Here is a 20,089-nt window from a genome sequence, read left to right as displayed (position 1 = left end):
AATTTCCTGTGGTAGGAAACTATTTTGTGCAACTTTTTTGTATTTACAGTTTTGAGGGATAAGCCTCTTAAATTTCTCTAACTAGAATTATATGTTAAAAAAAACCAAAACGATTTTCAATTTTTTTGTAGTTTATTGCACTTTTTTGCAATTTATGTAATTACTATGCACTTAATGAATACATATTATTAAAATCTGGGCTATAATTGTTGTATTGATGTATAGCAACTTGAAATGCTCCCAAAAATGGCACCACACCATGTAAAAATATAATATAAGCTCTGGCGGACTTGGTTCTATGGTAGGTCTTAAAGGGTTAATCTCATTTCACTATAGCCTGACCTATACTGCAAGAGGAGCGATTTTTTTGAAACATGGCCAGGCACTTCACCATGGCACAAGCTCCTCAACCCACATCAATCAAAACAAATAAAGAAAGAAAACTATATAGTTTTGTTTGACATCAGAATTGTACGTGGCTATTGGGAAGTCAAGTGACTTCACAAAATTTTGATAATCGGGACTAATTTCCTGTATTTAGTAGACTTTTTGCACATTTTATTTTACATCAGTTTATACTGTGCATGCTGTTATTTATGAAAAAGAAACCAAAATCCAGACACCAGTTCAATTTCAAATAAAATATAATGTGTGAATGAGAATATGTGGCTATAATGTGTCAATAGTGAGCCTCATATTAAACATGACAAAAGTCATTTTGTATACAAATAATCTTTTGGAGCCCAAAGTTCAGGCGTCAGATTCCTCCACACACGTCATTTCAGATTATTTCTACCCTTGGAGGTTTATGATGTCATCGAGAGGAAACATCCCTTATATGGTCATCTCAGGTACACAACTCTGGCCGTCCATAACTAAATCATTTATTTTGTCATTCATGGATGCCACTTGGATGGATGTGAAATTATATAGTCAGTGCCTTATTTTTTATTATGCTGTTAAAAAAATAAGAGAACCATATAGTCACACAGCGCTTTATTTTATACACTTCGAGTACTTTATCTACTTCACATCTATGATCTAACCACACAGGTACAGGGAGGACATGCAAACCTCACATATAAGGGTGTAAGGGAGGGTTGGAACAAAGCCCCTTCTTGCTAACCCTTCACTCAAGCACAATGCTACCCTTAAATGGAACAGGTATGGCATTGTGTAATGAAGTTCAGCTCTAAGGTGTGAACTGTTGCTTCCTTAAACAGCTAATTTAAGTGACTTCCTAGATGGATCAGTTACCCATTGCTTGAATAGATATCAGTGCAATGGAGGAAAACACAGTAATAATGAATGAAAACACTGAAAATTGAAACAAAGACATTTTATGGCACCACGATGGCATCAGTTTGCTCTTGCAGTGAAATTTTGGACAATTTAAATCCCATTTTCACCACTAGGGGACAGTGTTTTACCAGAAAGTTTGAGTGATAAACAAGAAATGTGTGTGTTTGGTCTGAGATCAGGGTGGTAAGAGGTTACAGAAGAGCTTACAGAAAGAAGTTTCTGGGTATGAACTGGGGCTTTTCTGTACTGTTTTGTGTTTTTACACAGCCCAGTGATAAACTGCGGGTGTAGATTGATTTCTTCCTCTTAACTAAAGACAGTTACAACAGCATGCATTTAATAAGAAGAAAATAGCTTGGTGGATAGCTTTATAGCTTTCAAGGGCAATACGATGACTGCTTCATTATTGTAAGGTGACCACCACCAAAATGAAGCACCTAGATTGTTTTTCTTTCACAGACAATTTACAGCCTTTTATATAAAGCTACTGTTAACATCTTGTTAGTCTACTGTTGCTAATAATTAGATAAATAATTATGACCTCCACACACACACACACACACACTGCTGGCAGTCAGGAATTAAGAAATTACTTGCACATGCCACCATAACACATGCAAAAGCAAAGGTGGTAAAACCTGAAGACTGACGCTGTGGTTTCTCTTAGTCATCTAGTTGTAGCAGTGTAAAAGGGAACCAAAAAAAAAGTGGAGCAAAAAAGAAAAACAACAGCTTTGATCTAACAACATTTGCTGAACTCATCACATTCTTGTCAGATAATGCTATGAAAGTGTTTCAAGCTTTGCAGACCATGGTATAAGACACCTTATCTTATATCACGCAATCATCACCATGCTCTTCCTGCCTGAAGCAGTTCATCCAGGTCACCAAACAAACAAAGTATTTCCAGAATGTTTGTCTTGGCCCATCATGTTAGAGGCCCATAATACAAGGTTTATAATGTGAGGTAGTGTAAAACTTCATTAACCAGAACATCAAACTAAGGTTTCTCTGACAGATTACTAGAAATCTAGGACATAGTTGGAGTGGTGACATCCATCTAGAGCGCTTTCTCTCACAATGTCACCAATATCACCTGGCTAAGAGTGAGAGTGCTACAGCATGTAAATAATGCCATCATCCACCCCCTACAAGAGCCTGGTAAGCAAACTGAAGGGGGTCATGAACATGTTTCACTTGTGAACTGATGAGAGCCAATCTCTCCAGTGGCTTTGTGACATGTGCAACTGGTCAACACAAAGTCACTCTGAAGTCAGTAAAGTCAGAAGAGGTGGCTCTCTTTCATACTAGCACCAACTACTGGAGTGAAAAATGTTAAATCTTTAAATTTACTTAGGACATAACATATAAACATGTAAATATATTAAGGTGTTCCCCCTTACTACTATTTAGTAGTAAGCTTATATTTTTATATTTCACTTTCATCACTGTGATATTGAGAACATTGACGTTCTACATGGAATTTGTTATCTGCGGTTTCTGTGGTTCAGTTATACTTCATCACAGTGAATGTAAAGTTTTTCAGTGAGCTTTGAGCTACATAAAAAAATAGCTGTGTGTCCTTTGTGTTATTCATTTATGAATTGTTGGTCAGCAGTATCCAAAAGGGTATAAGGTTTCGAAAACAGTGTTCAAAAGCTGAGATTAAAAAAATAGAACTGCAGCTGTACCGCTCTTGTATCTGTGGGTTTAAAACTGTCACCATCTAATCTGATATCTGAGTTTGCCTGGAAAAGAGGGCACGAAAAGCTTGTCTTACAAGAAGTGATACTACAGGTGTAGTCACCTCAGAATAGCTTTACTGTGATTGCAGTGCAAGTGTGCATTTAAAAAAAGCTATCTTTCCATTTGACATTCATGCCCGTAAGTTCAGAATCTTTGCAATGCCAGAACTTACATCATTGTAACAGTAATGTGATTACTGAATTTAGTGAATTACTGAATTTAATATAATAGCACGCTGCATGCCAAATACGCTTGGGCAAGTTACTAGACCCAAGTTACTCTCAGATGTATGCAGAGTGTAAACAGCACTTGAGCATAGAAAAAAAAGTGCCTGTATGAATGAATGGGTGAATGTGGTATGTTGTTTAAAGTGCTGCGAGTGCTTCAAACAACATACCTCAAGTAGAGGAGAAAAGTGCCGCGTGAGAACCAGTCCAGGAACTATTCAACATTTACATTAGTGCGTTGCTTAAAAATGTTACGTGATTAACCGTAAACTTACTTTGGGGAACACATTACATTCAGCAATATCAATGACATATAAACCACTCATAAAACACTTACTTACAAACAGTGAAGAGAAGCAGGTCTACAGTAGCCTAGTAAGAACAAAGTAAGGCAAGAAAAGGAAAGAAAGTAATTCAGAGAGAACAACCAATCGATCATTCTGACAGGTTTTTTATAAAAGAATTAAAATGTCTGTTTTTACTGATTAAATCGATCTGACTTGATTAGTGATTATAGAAGAAGAGGAGGTCTAAAAAGACACAGAATGTGGTTAAGACTGGTGAGGTACTGTGCAGTTATGATAAGCACGATAACACCAAGGTTCCAAATGAAGGGCACACATACACCGAAGAAAGGATGTGGTTATAAGTCAAAATAAGAACGATGATAATCATACTTGACAACACAGCAAACTGCTGTATAAAAGGGTCTCCTTGACACCCCCGGAGGCTGTTTCAGTGGCAACATGGAAAGTCTGCATGCATTTCTGCTGGTCTATGTTCTGACATGTCTGGGACAACTAGGTAAGAATGACATTAATATTATTCTCTGCCCATTATCACTATCCCTGCTATTGACAAAATATGTGAAAGAGAAACTATGTATATACACAGAGAAAGTGTGTCATTTGAGAATCATAAGAGCGTGTTAATGTGACATTTACAGTGTTTTGGCTTACTTTATTTTCCATTTTTTTTGCAGGATATGGAACTGACATCATACATGGTAAAAAAGCGCCAGATAAATCAATGTTGTACATGGCTTCTGTACAGAGCAGCAAGGGTCATGTATGTGGAGGATTTCTTGTCACTGAGGACTTTGTTGTAACCGCTGCACACTGTGACGCTGTGTAAGTAATCTGTTTTCTTGTGAGGCAGTCTCTGATGCGCGCCATTAAAATAGTTTTCTTAAACATATTCACCACATCTCAATGATTACTTCTTCAGGAACATCACACATATTGTTATTGGCAACCACAATCTCCAGCAGGGCAGTGATATAAAAATAATCGTCGAAAGGAAATTCAAACCCAGCAATTTTAATGATGTTTGGCTGGGTGAGGACATCATGCTCCTTAAAGTAAGTATATATTTACACAAACAACCATTACAGGTGATGTAATTTATGGTTTATTTATTTAGATTACATAAATACTACAAATGTACTAGACATAGACATTTCTAATTCAATGCTGTTGTGTGTCTACAGCTGTCTAGGAAAGCTCAACTAGGCTGCAAAGTACAAATAATTCAACTTCCATGTGCTGAAATAACCTTGGAAGAAAATCAAATTTGTCAAGTGGCTGGTTGGGGAAAAACTAAAAATGGTGGCTCAGTTGTCGATGACCTGAGAGTGGTGAACGTGTCCGTCATTAACCCAGAAGTCTGTAAGGAACAATGGCCCGGTCTTCCTGTTAATGTTATCTGTGCAGGTGGATACGGCACAGACAAAGGATTCTGTCAGGTATGGCTTCTGTCCTTTCATTGTCTATGTCTACTTGTTTCCTGTTGACAAATAGCTGAACAACCTAAATTAAATATGAAATGAAAACTGAAAATCCTCCTTCCTCACAGGGTGATTCTGGTGGTCCTCTGGTGTGCAACGGTTTAGCTGTTGGTATTGTTTCTTTCAACAAATATCACAACTGTAACTACCCAGATGTGCCCAATGTCTATACGGACATCTCAAAATATCTTCAATGGATCAACAAAGTTCTGGCAACTACAAAACCTTCCTAAAAATGTATTTTTGCATTACTACAGTAGAAGCAAAAATAAACATTTTGCCCTCTGTCATGATCTCTGGGTTTTTAGCTTTGTTTTTTATTTCTATTTACTCGTGTTCTAGAGTCGTTAGCCCTTGAATTGTTGTATTTTAGATCTGTTTTGTTTCATATTTATTGTACCGCCAGTGTTTCCTCAGTCTTAACCACCCTGCTTTACTCTAATTTAGTAGAAATTTTAGGGATCTATACTTTATTTATTTATTTCTCTGGCAACATTTTACTCTTTATTGTGCATTTTTACACACATTTCTGTACTTTCTTCTTTCTATTCCATACAGGCTTGTTACTTTATGTTTAAGATATTTGAGGGGAGTTTTTATTTCACATCGCTATCCTCCTTTCAACATCAAACTGATCTGAGATTATCCAATAACACATAAAGGACAATCCTACTGGTGCTTATCGCATACAAAGATGAAAGCTGCAAAAGCATCATTTATGTGTCATTCATAGCACTATACTCAGGGGTTAAAGAAGGCATTGACAGTGAAACTGGTGCTTCAGCCGTTTCTAGGTCATAGCAGGGTTAAGTCTGGCTGGTTCATGATTAGTATTTAATATTCTAACCAATTTCCTGTTTCCTGAGGGCTTGGAAGATGTTTGGGTCTTCCTCTGGACCTTGCCAAAGTGGTGACATACCAGAGTAAATTGTACTAATTTGTTTAAACTGATAATCTGCTTGTTTAGAAATGGCTCAATTAGTTTCTTGGACATTGTTATGAGGACCTAGCAAGAATAGCTCTGCACCTTGTCAAATTAAGACATTGTAGAGCCTTCACCACCACTTATTAAAAGATTTAAGTGAGGGTATGTATATATTTAAGCCTCTATATAACAATTTCACTCTAAGTGGATTAGAGAAACTCCACAATGCATTCAAAATTGTACACCAAAATCTGGTTTCCAAAATTCATAAAAGTTGTACAATCATTCCACCTTAAAAAGAAAAAAAAAAGAAAGAAAGTTCAAAGAAATTATTAAAAGCCCAAAATTACTATGGCATTCATACCCATGATGATTATATGCAAACTAATGATCACAACTTCATTTCCAGCTCAGCTGTCACATGAACAATCTGCAAAGATTTCGTTTACCCCACTTGCAGACTTTCAACACTTCACATGGGTGGCTTGATCTGGAAAGATGGAACCGCGGCGTGATATATGCAGACATTTCAGTTTCAGAATTGTTACAAACCTAAATTCATACTGTGTGAACTGGCAACTTATTTCAAATTGTTTCTGAATCTTTACTTGAAGGGAACTTGTAACTATTAATAAAGATGTGACAATTCATTTTATTCGTAATGGATTTTTGGAAACAGCTGAAGCTAAGTATGTGTGTGTCTCCTCAGCTTTATCAGATAACAGCTAATAACAGGCCTTCCAGATGTTTGTATCGGTGTGTAAAAACAGTGAGATTATCTAAGGAACTTGGAAAGACATCCAGTACTTCTTTTTCCATTTCATGAAGATGTTTCAGCTTTCATCCAAGAGCCTTCTTCAGTTCCTTCTTAAATTCAGAAGAAGACTCTTGGATAAAAGGTGAATCAGAAATCTAAAGAAGTTCAGTCACTTTCTTTCCAAGTTCCTCAAACTACCATGACCTGGGTGACTGAGATCCTTCCCAGTTTGATAGTACTCTCTCTTCAGCTTTAAAATTAAATTAACTACCCAAGTGTTCTATAATATTGCATTATTAAGATAAGATTATTCAGTCCCAGATTTGGTAAATATATGGTTAAAAATTAATTTAAACACATTTATATGGCACATTTATATTTATATTTTTATATTTTAAAAAATAGCTTAAGTAAATACAATGGTGTGTAGTTCAATAAAATAGAATGCTGGCAAAAATGAATGGAAGATATATCCACAGTACATTCATAGAAATGTTTGCAGTGGATGAAACCACGGTGATGATGAATATCAAGCTGTTTTAGAATTATAACATTTGCAGCATTTTTAGAACATATTTTGATTGCTGATGTTTTATAATCGTAAGTAATCATTGTATATCACTGTTTGCCTGCTGAAGGCAGTTGTTTGTAATCAGATTTGTAAAAATCAACTAAACTATTCACCAGTAGAGGACAGTGTCTTACCAGAACATTTTACTACAGCTGTGCGTACAGTAAAAAAAACAAACAAGAAAATTCAGCATTTTGGTCGGACATCATGGTGGCGTAGTGTTTAGCATTACTGTCTTACTAAAAGAAGCTTTATTTTTTAAGGTTCCTGGTTGGCTGGGGTCTTTCTTTGCAGTTTTGCATGTTCTCCCACAGTTCAGAGACACGGTTATTAGGTTAAGTAACAAACTGTAGCTGTACAGTAAGCAAACAGTCTCTCTGCCAGCCTTGCAAGAGACTGATGACCTGTTCAGGGTATCTTGTCTATCAACCTCTAACAGACATGACAGGCTACAGCCATGTAACTCTTGATAAAGTTTGATAAACTTTTAAGAAAAAACTTATCTTTTCAACATTTTAACAATTTTACTTGCAATTTCAAAGATATTGCATCCAGTACAAAGTTGCAGATGTAACATTATAGAGTCTGAAGTCAAACAATAGTTTTACAATTTCTATTACTTGAAGTTTATATTAATTTTCTACTTATCTTTTTTTGCATAAAAAGACAAATAAATAATACTGAAATTAAAATTGGGAAACAACTCCTTTGTATTGCTAACACAATATCAGCTCTTGAAAAGCAGCTCCAACAATGGTATTACTAGCCAAGAACCCAGAGTGATGTTAAATCCCAATATACCCTCATGTGACCCGACTAAATAAACAGAAATGGATGAAATTGTCCCACAGAGGTGATATACCAAAAGTATCTGATCTTGTCTAAAACCCGAGTCTTCTTTAAGCATCATTTCTTAAGCTGTTAAACACAGTTTAGACTTTTGTCAATCGTTAAATAAACACATAGAAGATAATGTTTGAATGTTACCTGTTATTTAATGGAAAAATGTAATGGCAGTAGTTATGAGTAACCTACTATTTGTTCATTTTTGTTCAGCCAATGTAAATGCACTAATTCTATACTTTGAGAATACTGATTGCTCTAACAGAATCTGATAACTGTGAGATGTGTTTCTGTGGTTTAGTCATAGTGTATCAGAAGTGACAAAACTGTTTCAGTGAGCTCATAAGTATCCGTGATCTAAGAATGATAGAATTTCTTTTCTATTATGCATTAGAAAAGTCATCTTCAATTGATGCTTTACTGTAGTGTTCATCAAGGTGAAGGATGGGTTCTAAAAGAAATGTTAAAAAGACAAGAGATGTTTTTTAAAAACGTTTTTTTGGTTGTACCGCTACTCTATTTCTGAGTTTTTAACTTTCAGTTTCTGATCTGATATATATATATATATATATATGTATACATATATATATATAATATATATATATATAGATATATGTATATGTATTATATATATATATATATGTATACATATCTTTCAGTTAGCAGCTGTTAGAAGTGACCTTAATAGTAAATAAAATAATAATAACTGGCATACTGTGCTGGTGCCATTGCTTCTAAGTTTGTGGAACTGGATGACGTTTGCTTTTAGTTTATGAATTGCTCAATGTAGCTACACTAACCACTGACTTTTTAAAGCAGGAAATGTGTCACTTTAGATTGCATTGGGTTTTTTGTTTTTTTTTACTTTGACTGGAAGACCACTGATTCTGATACCTACGCTGAAGATGAAAACTGGTTTCTGTGGTTCATTAAGGAATTCGAAGAAATGCTGTTGCACTACCAAAACTCAAAATAACAGAAAGATGACAAATGATATAGAGCAAGGTTTTACTTGCTTAACTTGTTTAACTTCACAAACAGTGAGGATGAACATATTCATAAGAGCTTGAAAGATGAGTCCACTTCTTAATCATTTTATATTGATTAGGAAGTAGATGGTGCTCAACTAAGTGATAGAAAATCTCCATCATGTTGCTGCACATATCAAATAGTTCATCTCCCTCAGAAAATAGAGCTTGCTCATCTTCTCTATTGCAGTCTGCATTTTTCTTGGATCAACTTCTTGTCCCGGTAAGGATGCGGGTCATGTTGTTGTCCTCTTCTGTCGAAATTGAAACACCATCTATGTTCTTATACACATTTAGAATGAGATTCTTTTTAGACCATTCTACAAGACTACTTGAATCATGTCATTATGCAGTGAATACTTTTACTTGAATGGCATTACCTTGGCCAGCTGTGAGAAATATTGGAGTAATATATCAACACACCACACACAACAAGCGTACTTTTTGACAATTTTTGACTAATAAACCATTAATTTGGCCTTGAAGACCTTGGGGGACCTAAGTCAAATTTTAATGTGTCGCTAAGACGACCCCACTCTACACCAGTATTGGCGGCAGAATACTGCAATATTCTGGCAAAAATAGAGTGAATCCTTTTTTCATGAGAACGTGTCAATATTTGTGTATGCACATGTTCTTCTACTAACTTTTGCAACAGTTTCATAATCATGACTATAGGCACAGTTTAAATTATAATCTTATCTCCCGTTCTTGCAGTTCATAGTTTGATGCAAAATATCACTGTGTCAAGTGTTCCTACGGCAAAGAAGCCTTGCATCTGCCTTCTTTACTTGTTAGATTAAATAAACTACAACTCTCGCAATGTGTGTGAACCATTTTCATAAAAATCTGAGACATTATAGTCCAAATAAACTGAAATTAAAAACAAATAAATATAACTATTTCTGAATTCAGTTAACCAATTACATTAGTATTCAACTCTAAGGTAAATTGGACCTGACAGTCCTTGAGGAAGATGGGAATAATTGAGTCCTAACTGTCAAGTATTACTGGAATTAAGCAAGAAGCCAAATGAGACAAACTGTGTTTACAAACCAGGCCTTAAATCTAACAAATACAGAATATGGACATGATAGGTCAGTGAGCTACAGCCATAACTATAAAGGAAATACTGATACTGATCTGGTAATAATGTTGCTTCTGTCTAAAATAGAAATAGATATTTGCTACAGCAGTAGCTTATTAATTACTTGGTCTATTTATTATATTGACATTATCCAAATAATTTCAACATTACAAGTTAAGTGTTAATTACAAGCAATTAGTCGCATCTTACAACACAAGGCTAACAGACTGTGGGGTGGCTGTGGCTCACTAGGTAGAGCAGGTCACCTGCTAATTGGAAGGTTAGTGGTTCAACCCCTGTATGATCCAGTCTACTTACCAAATATCCTGGGCAAGATACTAACTTGATACAGCCACTCGTGAGTGAATGTTAGATAGAAAGCACGAAAAGCATGGGGGGAAAAATGTCCTTGCATGACTGGGTGAATGAGGGAAGTTGTATAAAAGTGCACTGAGTGTTCAAGTAGAGCAGAGAAAGAGTAAATTTACGTATCTATCCGGTCGTTAAGTGATGACATGACGAATCCTACTTCCGGGCCTAAAGTATTCTGTGTTTAATATGGCTTTTGTGTTGTTAACATGTTTAATGTTTTGTATTTTCTTCTATTTAATCTCAAAAAGCTCCTAAAACAGTCAGTGATCACTGTTGACCTCCCTCGGCTTTTATTACCGCTAATCATTTATTTAAGCTCAGTTTTTAAAACCTTAGGATGTAACTACAGCCCAGCCCATGCAGCAGTATATGAATGACTAACCTCGTATTGTGGATGGATTATCTCAGTTGTTCTCCTGGCTGAAGTTTGGTCCTTTTACAGCATCCTGCCATGCGATTACAAATGTTCCTGACCACCGAGAACACTCACGTTAATTTTTATCGAGTGGAAAAAAAGTTATCTTGTTTATATTATGCTAACATAGCTGTGTCGCTAGCGGTCACGTAGCACACATCATTATATACCAGCTAGCCCAACTTCAGTAACCCTACAAACATCACTGCTGTTTAGTTTTCTGTCTTCATTTATGTTGGAAGTGATAACAGAGCTGTACGTTTTAATTTGTTTCCAAAACCCCGCAGTCAGGACATGCTATATTGTATTTAGATAGAAGCTAGGGAGCTAACTCCCTGCTAACTTCTAACTCCGTTAAATGTCATAAATTCCGTTTTCATGGATAACTGGATGTTAAACTCAATTGTTACACCTGGTAGAGCAGAACGCTGATCATTTTATTAAAGATGAAAGACTTTAGACAGTTTTTCAACTCTCAGTAATGCCATAGTGATCGTTTGATATATGGACCTGCAGCGGAGTTTAGGCCCAGACACGGCTAGTGATGTCAGACTTAACGACCAGATTGCCCACATTTGTTGATGAGTTGACTTGTTACAATACAAATGCAATGTCTGTCACTGGTAAGAAGCAGGTCCAAAATAACCCGGAGTGAACAACAGAGACTGAAAGATGCACAATACAATTGAAGAGAAAATCATGCGAGGGAACTAAAATCCAAAACAATCATACTGACAAAGTATGATTTCCTCAAATAAGAATCATGGCGTGACATCTGTATTTTCATTTTTTAAAAGCATAGAACAAAAGCTATTTGATTTGTATCTACAGAAGAGCAGAAGGTCTGTATAATAATACTGAAAGCACCAAATCAAGTGTCAAATCCCAAACTCATACTAAAAGTGAATGCAAAACAGTGTCATAAGTAAGAAAATAAAGAATAAATAATGTCAGAATAATAAACCTTCTCATAACACTCATAATACAATCTGTTTCAGACTGCTGAGGTAAAGTAATTAGGACGAACTAGATCATGCAAGGATAATACAAATGCAGAACTTGCACACTTACTTGAGCAAAGGATGTGGTTAGAAGTCAAAACACAAAAGATTGTGCTGATACATGCCAACAGTGGAAACTAGCCGTATAAAAGGGTCATCTTGACACACCTACAATTACAAATTAACTGCCATGATGCAAGGTCTGCAAAACATTCTGCTCATCTATGTTCTGAGATGTCTCGGACAAATTGGTAAGAATCACAATCCTTGGTTGTTTTTCAGTGATCATTTAATGGAGCATCAGCCTAATTTTGACGTTTTTTTGTTGTAGTACATGGTAGTGACATCATAAATGGGGAAAAGGCCCCAGAGAACTCAATGCAGTATGTGGTCTCAGTGCAGAACATTGATGGCCATATATGTGGAGGTTTTCTTATCACTGAAGACTTTGTGGTAACTGCTGCACACTGTGACGTTGAGTAAGTAATCAGTCTTCTCGTGATGACCTCTTTGACTCGTGTAACTACATCAATTTAATTGATGGCTCTTAATGATTGTCTTCCTTCAGAAACCCCACACATGTTGTCCTTGGCAGCCACAATATCAAGAAGGGTTATCAAATAAATATTGAAAAAAAATTTAAGCCCCCCTCTTACTCCAACATTTGGCGGGGTAATGACATCATGCTCCTTAAAGTAAGTATGTATTCATACAATTAACACTTTCAAATGCCATAATTGTTGATTTAATGATTTCAATTCTAATAACACTGCTAATATGTTATGAAATTAAGAATTTGGGATTTTTTTCTTTCTAATGTGTTTCTCCAGCTGTCTAGGAAAGCTCAGCTCGGATGCAAAGTACAAATAATTCAACTACCATGTGCTGAAATGAACGTAAAAGCAGATCAAGTGTGCCAGGTGGCTGGTTGGGGAAGAAATAGAACTGGTGGTGAAAATGTCGATGACCTGAGAGTGGTGAGCGTGTCCGTCATCAACCAATATGTATGTAGGGAACAATGGCCCGGTCTTTCTGCCAATGTTATCTGTGCAGGTGGATACCGCACAGACAAAGGATTCTGTCAGGTATGGCTTCTGTTCTTTCATTGAATGTGTCTGCTTGTTTCTTGTTGACAATTACCCGAACAACCTAAATTAAATATGAAATGGAGATTTTCCCTATTTCTTCCTGACAGGGTGATTCTGGTGGTCCTCTGGTGTGCAACGGGTTAGTTGTTGGTCTTGCTTCTTTCAACAAATATTACAACTGTGCTTATCCAGATGTACCCAATATCTACACAGACATCTCCAAACACCTTAAGTGGATCAATTGGATTCTTCTAACTGCAACATCTTCCTAAAAATGTGTTTTTGTGTTGCTACTGTAGAAGCAAAAGATAAATGAATAAAAATATAATGGCTGTCTGTCATTACCAGTGTGACAAAATATCAATAAAAATCTATCCCAAATTTTCTGTCTAATTTCCTTTTGTAATAGTCTTAGTTTACAAATCAATAAGAAACAAGAATACTATAGAGGTCATTTTTGTCTCAGGTGAAGGCCAACTAACGTCTTTTTTATATCTTCTTTGAGATCTAAAAAATACAAAATGCTAACTGAATACTTGAGAAAGAAAGCTTACTTCAAACATTTTTTTTTCTCCTGTACTAACTGTTGGTTAAAAATGACAAATTTAGATCTAATGAGAAAGATGCAAGAAACAAAAGATGGAAGAGTGACTAGTCCAACAGTTAACAAAGCAGTGTTGGATAGGTCTTCTACCCTAATTATTTGATTGAAGAAAAGTTTAACCCACCTATTTTATCACCCACAGGCTTGACTTTGCCTCAGAGGACTTGCTGCAGTTTGGGGTCCACAAATTTAATTCAGTTCACAAACTTTCTTTCACTTTGACTCTGTCTTTGGCTCAGTTTTACAAGGGACTTTTTTATTTGACTGAATCTGGCAAATACTTTTTTTGATTACAAGCGCAAATATACTAACACTATCTTGTAAAATACTGCCACCTACTGGTGAAAGACAAGTCACAAGTTTGTCACATGGCTACCACAGACATCCATGCATTCACAAAGTCAGACGTATGGCCAATTGAGAATTGCCAAGTAACCTAACAAGCATGCGTCTAGACTGTGGGGGGTAACAGGAGAGAACCTGTGTACAGGGGAGAACATGCAAACTTTATACACTAACTTTATACAGAAAAGCCTCAGCCTGTGGATTCAAACTAAGTAAAAAATCTCACCTGCCTGGCTTATCACCTTCACACTTGTTCTGTTTAATTCAGTTTTGTTTATATAGCACCACCTCACAAAAACAGTTGCTGCAAACAGTTGCGCTTTGTATTGTAGGGAAAGACCATATAATAATAGAAAGAAAACCTCAACTATCAGATGTACCCTTATGAGCAAGCGCTTGCAGACAGTGTGAAAGAAAAACTCCCTTTTAAGAGGAAGAAAAGTTCAACAGAACTAGTCTAATGAAGTCTGCCTTGTTGGGGGTGGGGAGAAAGAGAAGAGCGTCATATAATAGATAGTGTGTAATCACGCTGAGAATGTTAAGAGGTGAGCGGAAAAAAAATATTCAGTGCATTAGATGACTTAGACTATTAGCATAACTGAAGTATGGTTCAAGATCACCTGATCCAGCCCTAACTGTAAGCTTTATTCAGTAATGCAGTAGGAGACACAAAAGTGGCAACACTTTTGACACACAATTCTGCATTAGTAAAGTATTACTAAGTGCTTAATTTATCATTATTTAAAGCATTACTACTCCTTAGTATGTAATTTACAAATACAGATGGTTGGGTCTGCGCTTCCACAGGCCCCAGTTCAGAAACGTATTCCCGTTAACAAAGCAAGACAAACAGCTCAACCGGTTTTTGACATGCTAGCAAGGGAAGGATTTCAGAGCAGCCCTTCTGCCCTCGGTGTCAGACCACTTCGAAGAACCATCTCTCCTGCAGCCTTTTATTTCTGTGACACACAGTTTACACAAACACCCACTGTAAAACCCCCTATGGTTATAAAAGACAAGGCACTAGGTGTGTGTGTGTGTGTATGCATGTGCATGTGAGTGATTGTGTGTGTGTGTGTGTTTGTGTTTGGGGGTGCGTTTGTGTGACCTCCTGCTCACCAAAAGGGTCATTGGTCATAAAGGCAGGAAGCTTACTAAACAAGAAAACAGAACCCTCACATAGGATGTGTCTCTATAATAAACACTACAGCCTCCCCCTCCATTCAACAGGCTGGGGAGGGGGACAGAAAAAAGGGAATGTCTTGGATCATACAGTTTGAACCAAGACTTACAAATTTAAGTACAATAATGGCAACATTTAACCATTTGACTCCAACACAGATATAAATATTTCGTTTGGTTTATAAGCTTAAATACAGCATGTTTTTGGTATGTGTTTTTTGATGACCTTAGCCATATTTTATTTTAAACGAAGAAGCCTTAGTATAATTATGTTAAAGTATCCTATAGCTCTAACGTCTTCATGTATCTTTCTCTCGTAAGCCCCTTTTTTCAAACTTCGACCGTGGGCCTAGCTACATTTGTTCTTCAAATCTCAGGTGTGCTATGTTTGCATCTAGCAATACATTTGTATGTTGTGTATCTCTTTGTGCTTTGTCTGTATCACTTTTCTGTTGTGAAGATAGCTGAGACTTGTTCAACTCTTGAGGTACTTTCATTTACTTTTATAAATGCTTTATAAGGCAAAAATAGTCCTCACTTTAGATGAGGTCACAAAATACTTAACAACTAGTAACTGTAATTAGTGTTTGTGATGCAATGAACATATTACTTATCTGTTCTCATAAACTGCATACTAAAAAACTGCATACGATGACCTGGATGACTGAGAACCTTCACATGCATACTAATGCTTTATAAATAATGAATTAAAATGGCCTGCATTTGTATAGCGCTTTACTCAGTCCCTAAGGACCCCAAAGCACACTACATTCACACACTGGTGATGGCAAGTTACATTGTAGCCACAGCTGCCCTGGGGCGCACTGACAGAGGCGAGGCTGCCGGACACTGGCGCCACCGGGCCCTCTGACCACCACCAGTATTAAGTACTTACTGATACCTTACTAATGCTTAAGAGTCATTATGTGTGTGTTACCAAAAAGTGTCATGCTGAAGGACCTTTACTGAGAAAGAGGTATACATTTAATAACTAGTTTTGAACAGTGCTGATAACTGGAAGTGTTTGTTTTGGAAAGTTACCACATTTACCAAAGGAAGTCACTGCAGCTGCGATAAAATGGATAGGGATCAGTCAGTGCAAACCACATAAAAGGGTTTGCTACACAGTTCCATAGTGACAGAACGAATATCTTTCTGCCAAGATGTATGCTTTGCACCAATTTATGCTAATTCATGTTTTGACGTGCCTTGGACAAAATGGTAAGCCACACTATACAAATTCTTTTAGCCATCTGCAAGCTGAATATTGACACTTTTAACTCATTTTGATTATCTTCTGATGTCTTTAGCACTTGGAAGTGAAATTATAAATGGGGAAAAAGCTCCCGAGAACTCACTGTTGTATATAGCCTCGGTGCAGAACAACTACGGCCACAGTTGTGGAGGTTTTCTTGTAAGTGAGGACTTTGTGGTCACTGCTGCACACTGCGATGAAGGGTAAGTAATCAATCCTGCAGGTAATTTGTGGGTCATGTGATAAGAAATCATTTCAGAAGTTCCTATTAATATTAATATGCAACACTTTTCACCTGCTGCACAATGTATGTCACAATTTCTCCCTTAAAATTATACACACACGCACACAAACACAGATAACCATTACCGTTTAGAAAGCCTACTGATTATCTCTGACTTGAAACTTATTTAGGAATCCAAGGAGAATAGTTCTTGGCACCCACGATCTCAGCAAGCCTGCTGACACCGTGAAAGATGTAATCATGAAATGCATACACCCATATTATATAGGTGTTGGAAATGGGAATGACATCATGCTACTCAAAGTAAGTCGATTTTTTTTTTTCACTTAATACACAGAAGACATATTTTTGATCTCTAGAACATTTGCATATACAATCTCTTAATCTGTTCCCAGCTTTCTAGTGAAGTCCAGCCAAGCAAAAGCATCCAAATTATTAAACTTCCCTCTTCTGAAATAAAGCTTAAGGAAAATGAAAGATGCCTTGTGGCTGGGTGGGGTTTGACAAAAACTGGTGGTCCATTAGTTCACCAGTTGAGAGTAGTGGATGTGTCTGTTATCAGCCCAGAGGTCTGTAGGGAGAACTGGCCGGGTCTTCCGGATGGTCTTATTTGTGCTGGTGGTTATGGCACAAACAAAGGGTTCTGTCAGGTATGTGTTTTTTTTTATTTGTTTGATTTTTAAGATTAACTGCTAACTCATGTGTACTTGAAACAGTGTATAAAACATTTTTTTCTCTTGAATAACCCTCAAAGGGTGATTCTGGTGGCCCTCTGATCTGTAATGGTACAGCTGTCGGAGTTGTTTCTTTCAACAAATGGGGCAGATGTGACTACCCGGATGCACCCAATGTTTATGTGGATATCGAAAAACACCTTGACTGGATCAACGAGATTCTCAAGAAAAAGCATTGTTAAGTCTTACATAAATCTTTGCTTTGACACACTGTTATTGTAGTTGTGCGTTTAAATCGCTTTGTGTTTTATGTAGATGCAGAATAAATAAATGTTTCAAATATTTCTCAGCAGACATGTAATTGTAGCAAAGTTGCTGTAGTGACAATATTATTGTGATGTCATTTAGCTCATTTTAACGCAATAAATCACCGGTAAATGATTTAGGGGACAGTAAAAAGGTTCCCCTGGAGTCAGAAACAAAAAAATGCAGTCTTCGCTCAGCATGGTGGAGTTATTAGATGAGATGAGATCAGGTTTTCAAGGTTGGCTGGGTAGTTTTAAGAGTGCACCCTGGCGCGCACCCTATGACGGCTAGGATAGGCTTGAGCTCTGTAACCTTGGGTTTAACAAGAAAATGTAATTGCTCTGAGCAGTTTTTGATATGGGCGACATGGGCGGTTGCCCAGGGCACCCAACAGGCCAGGACATGCTAATGCTAGCTGTGTTTCCATAGATCCTAACTGATCTCAGAGCGGTGAGAGCAGACCAACGGTACTTTGGCTTGTGAGCTGCTCTCCATTCAGTTTACAAACACCAGCGGTTTAGCCACAATTCGCATGCACAAACCACCAGAAAAAGCAAAAAAACTGCTGGACTCTCAGCTTGTCCAGCTCCAGTCATTGTTAAAAGGAGACAGACACACCCAGACACTGTGAGACTGACCCATGCATTTGTGCTTGAAGCGTCACTTATGTCTACGCGGTCATGACATCGCATCATGTGTTGATTGAAGGAAGTGCAGCTTTCAGCAACAATACCTGATTGCGGCCACAGTGGCAGTAATGTAAAGACTGGATGCATACATAATATATGATATATATATAATTGACTGGCAAGGAGCTTTAGTAAAGTGCTGTGTGAAATGAAAGGAGAGTGAAGCCTTAATGTGTTTATTTTTAGACCAGATCTTTTTTTTTACTATTTTGTTCTGATATGTAAAACCTTTGAAAGGAAAGATTTAATTTCTTTTTATTATGAAGATGGATATATGTTTGTTGTCTAATTACAGTAAATCTTAATCTGGGTAAATGTTATTTCTGTGGTTAATCTAGTTGGCTGTAGTACTCGGAGATAGTGTCATTAGGCTGTATCAAGAGTAAAAAAAAATCAGCAAAAAATCTCAGGTCATGCATCTGCCTTCATCACTTTTTTTGGTTGTTTTTTTTTTTTTGTATAAAATCTAAATTTAAATAAACACACAAAATTAGAGATTATATGTATTTATAAAGGTATAAACCTCCAAAACAATCCACCAACAAGAACAGAATTACACAAGAAGGTGCAATGAGCCTGTCATATATCAAACTGACAAGATAAAGTAAATATTAAACATTGTGTAAATTATTATCCAACAGGGTGTGGGGGGCATGTAAGTGAAGCCAGCTCAGACATTGCTGGTATTAGGACTGTTCGAGTCAAGTTTTGAGGATATACTGACGAGAACTGGGGTACTGGAAAAAGGCTGATAATGTTGAATTAATTCAGTGTTACTATGCCAACCAACCTGGTAAAAGGAGTTATATGCAATGCATCTGGGAACTATGGTTGAGGAAAAAGCCAACACATTGACCAAGAAACACCACCAGTAGTAGCTCAGTGCATTAACATTAATAGGAGATACCTGCTGTGTGCTTGCCTACCCCTGGGTCACAGCACAATAGGAACAATATTGAGCAATACGGAAATAATGAGCCAACCCTAGTAGAAGAGAGTAGAGGAAATGAACCAGATGAACTTGGCACATGCAATGACAGATGAATATACCGAGCTGAGGATGAAGATTGTGGCCAGGTTAAAGGTAACCACCCAGCCAAGATGATGATGTATAAGAATGTCTGCTGCCCTCTGCTGGCTATAATGAAGAATTAGACAAAGGCAACAGTTGAGCTGAAATACAAATAAATACAAATAAATGAAATACAAATACAGAAAATTGCATTTGATGGTATATTGATATGGCAAGAGAAAACATAATATAGTATTTTACAAAGCAAAAAAAATCTAAGCAACCACATCTTTACTGACTACTGGGAGTAGCACATGCTCTGCAAAGTTTCTTCTTTCCAAAGCTTTGATCGTCTCTTAATTTATTTCTTGTGAATTCTTGTGAATCAACAAATTCATTTAAAAAGCAAAGTACACTTGAACAAAAACAGCTACAGTGAAATACTTCAACATCATCATCATTATTGTTGTCATCGCCATTGCTGTTGTTGTTGATCAAAATATTAACATCATATTTGGTGCTAATAAAGAAGACGGTGGGCGAGATGGACACAGTGACCAGTCCAGTACCTGACAACTGAAAAGTGACCGTGTGTTTATCAGTGCCTTAGTTCAGCAGTTCAATCTGTGG

At 36.8% G+C, this 20,089-nt stretch overlaps 3 protein-coding genes across 3 annotated transcripts; all 3 read left to right on the top strand.

The window, feature by feature from the left end:
* The first annotated feature begins 3,708 nt into the window (after positions 1-3,708).
* Positions 3,709-6,735, top strand: LOC120747213 (duodenase-1-like). Its single transcript, XM_040052914.1, has 5 exons — positions 3,709-4,079; positions 4,258-4,405; positions 4,503-4,635; positions 4,765-5,019; positions 5,130-6,735. Exons 1-5 carry the CDS (start codon positions 4,022-4,024, stop codon positions 5,292-5,294), a joined length of 759 nt encoding a protein of 252 aa, XP_039908848.1. The 5' UTR covers positions 3,709-4,021; the 3' UTR covers positions 5,295-6,735.
* A 5,470-nt stretch (positions 6,736-12,205) lies between these two features.
* Positions 12,206-13,546, top strand: LOC120747215 (anionic trypsin-1-like). Its single transcript, XM_040052916.1, has 5 exons — positions 12,206-12,311; positions 12,392-12,539; positions 12,629-12,755; positions 12,891-13,145; positions 13,256-13,546. Exons 1-5 carry the CDS (start codon positions 12,251-12,253, stop codon positions 13,418-13,420), a joined length of 756 nt encoding a protein of 251 aa, XP_039908850.1. The 5' UTR covers positions 12,206-12,250; the 3' UTR covers positions 13,421-13,546.
* Positions 13,547-16,228: 2,682 nt separating this feature from the next.
* On the top strand, positions 16,229-18,925 carry LOC120747214 (mast cell protease 2-like). Its single transcript, XM_040052915.1, has 5 exons — positions 16,229-16,500; positions 16,590-16,737; positions 16,949-17,081; positions 17,174-17,428; positions 17,533-18,925. The coding sequence occupies exons 1-5, from the start codon at positions 16,443-16,445 to the stop codon at positions 17,692-17,694; spliced, it is 756 nt and encodes a 251-aa protein (XP_039908849.1). The 5' UTR covers positions 16,229-16,442; the 3' UTR covers positions 17,695-18,925.
* Positions 18,926-20,089: the final 1,164 nt, after the last annotated feature.

This window comes from Simochromis diagramma, unplaced genomic scaffold, assembly GCF_900408965.1.
Source record: "Simochromis diagramma unplaced genomic scaffold, fSimDia1.1 OVJJ01000419.1, whole genome shotgun sequence".
NCBI classification, from domain to species: domain Eukaryota; kingdom Metazoa; phylum Chordata; class Actinopteri; order Cichliformes; family Cichlidae; genus Simochromis; species Simochromis diagramma.
Note: the sequence above shows the minus strand (reverse complement) of the source record. Positions and strands in the feature narration are given on the sequence as shown.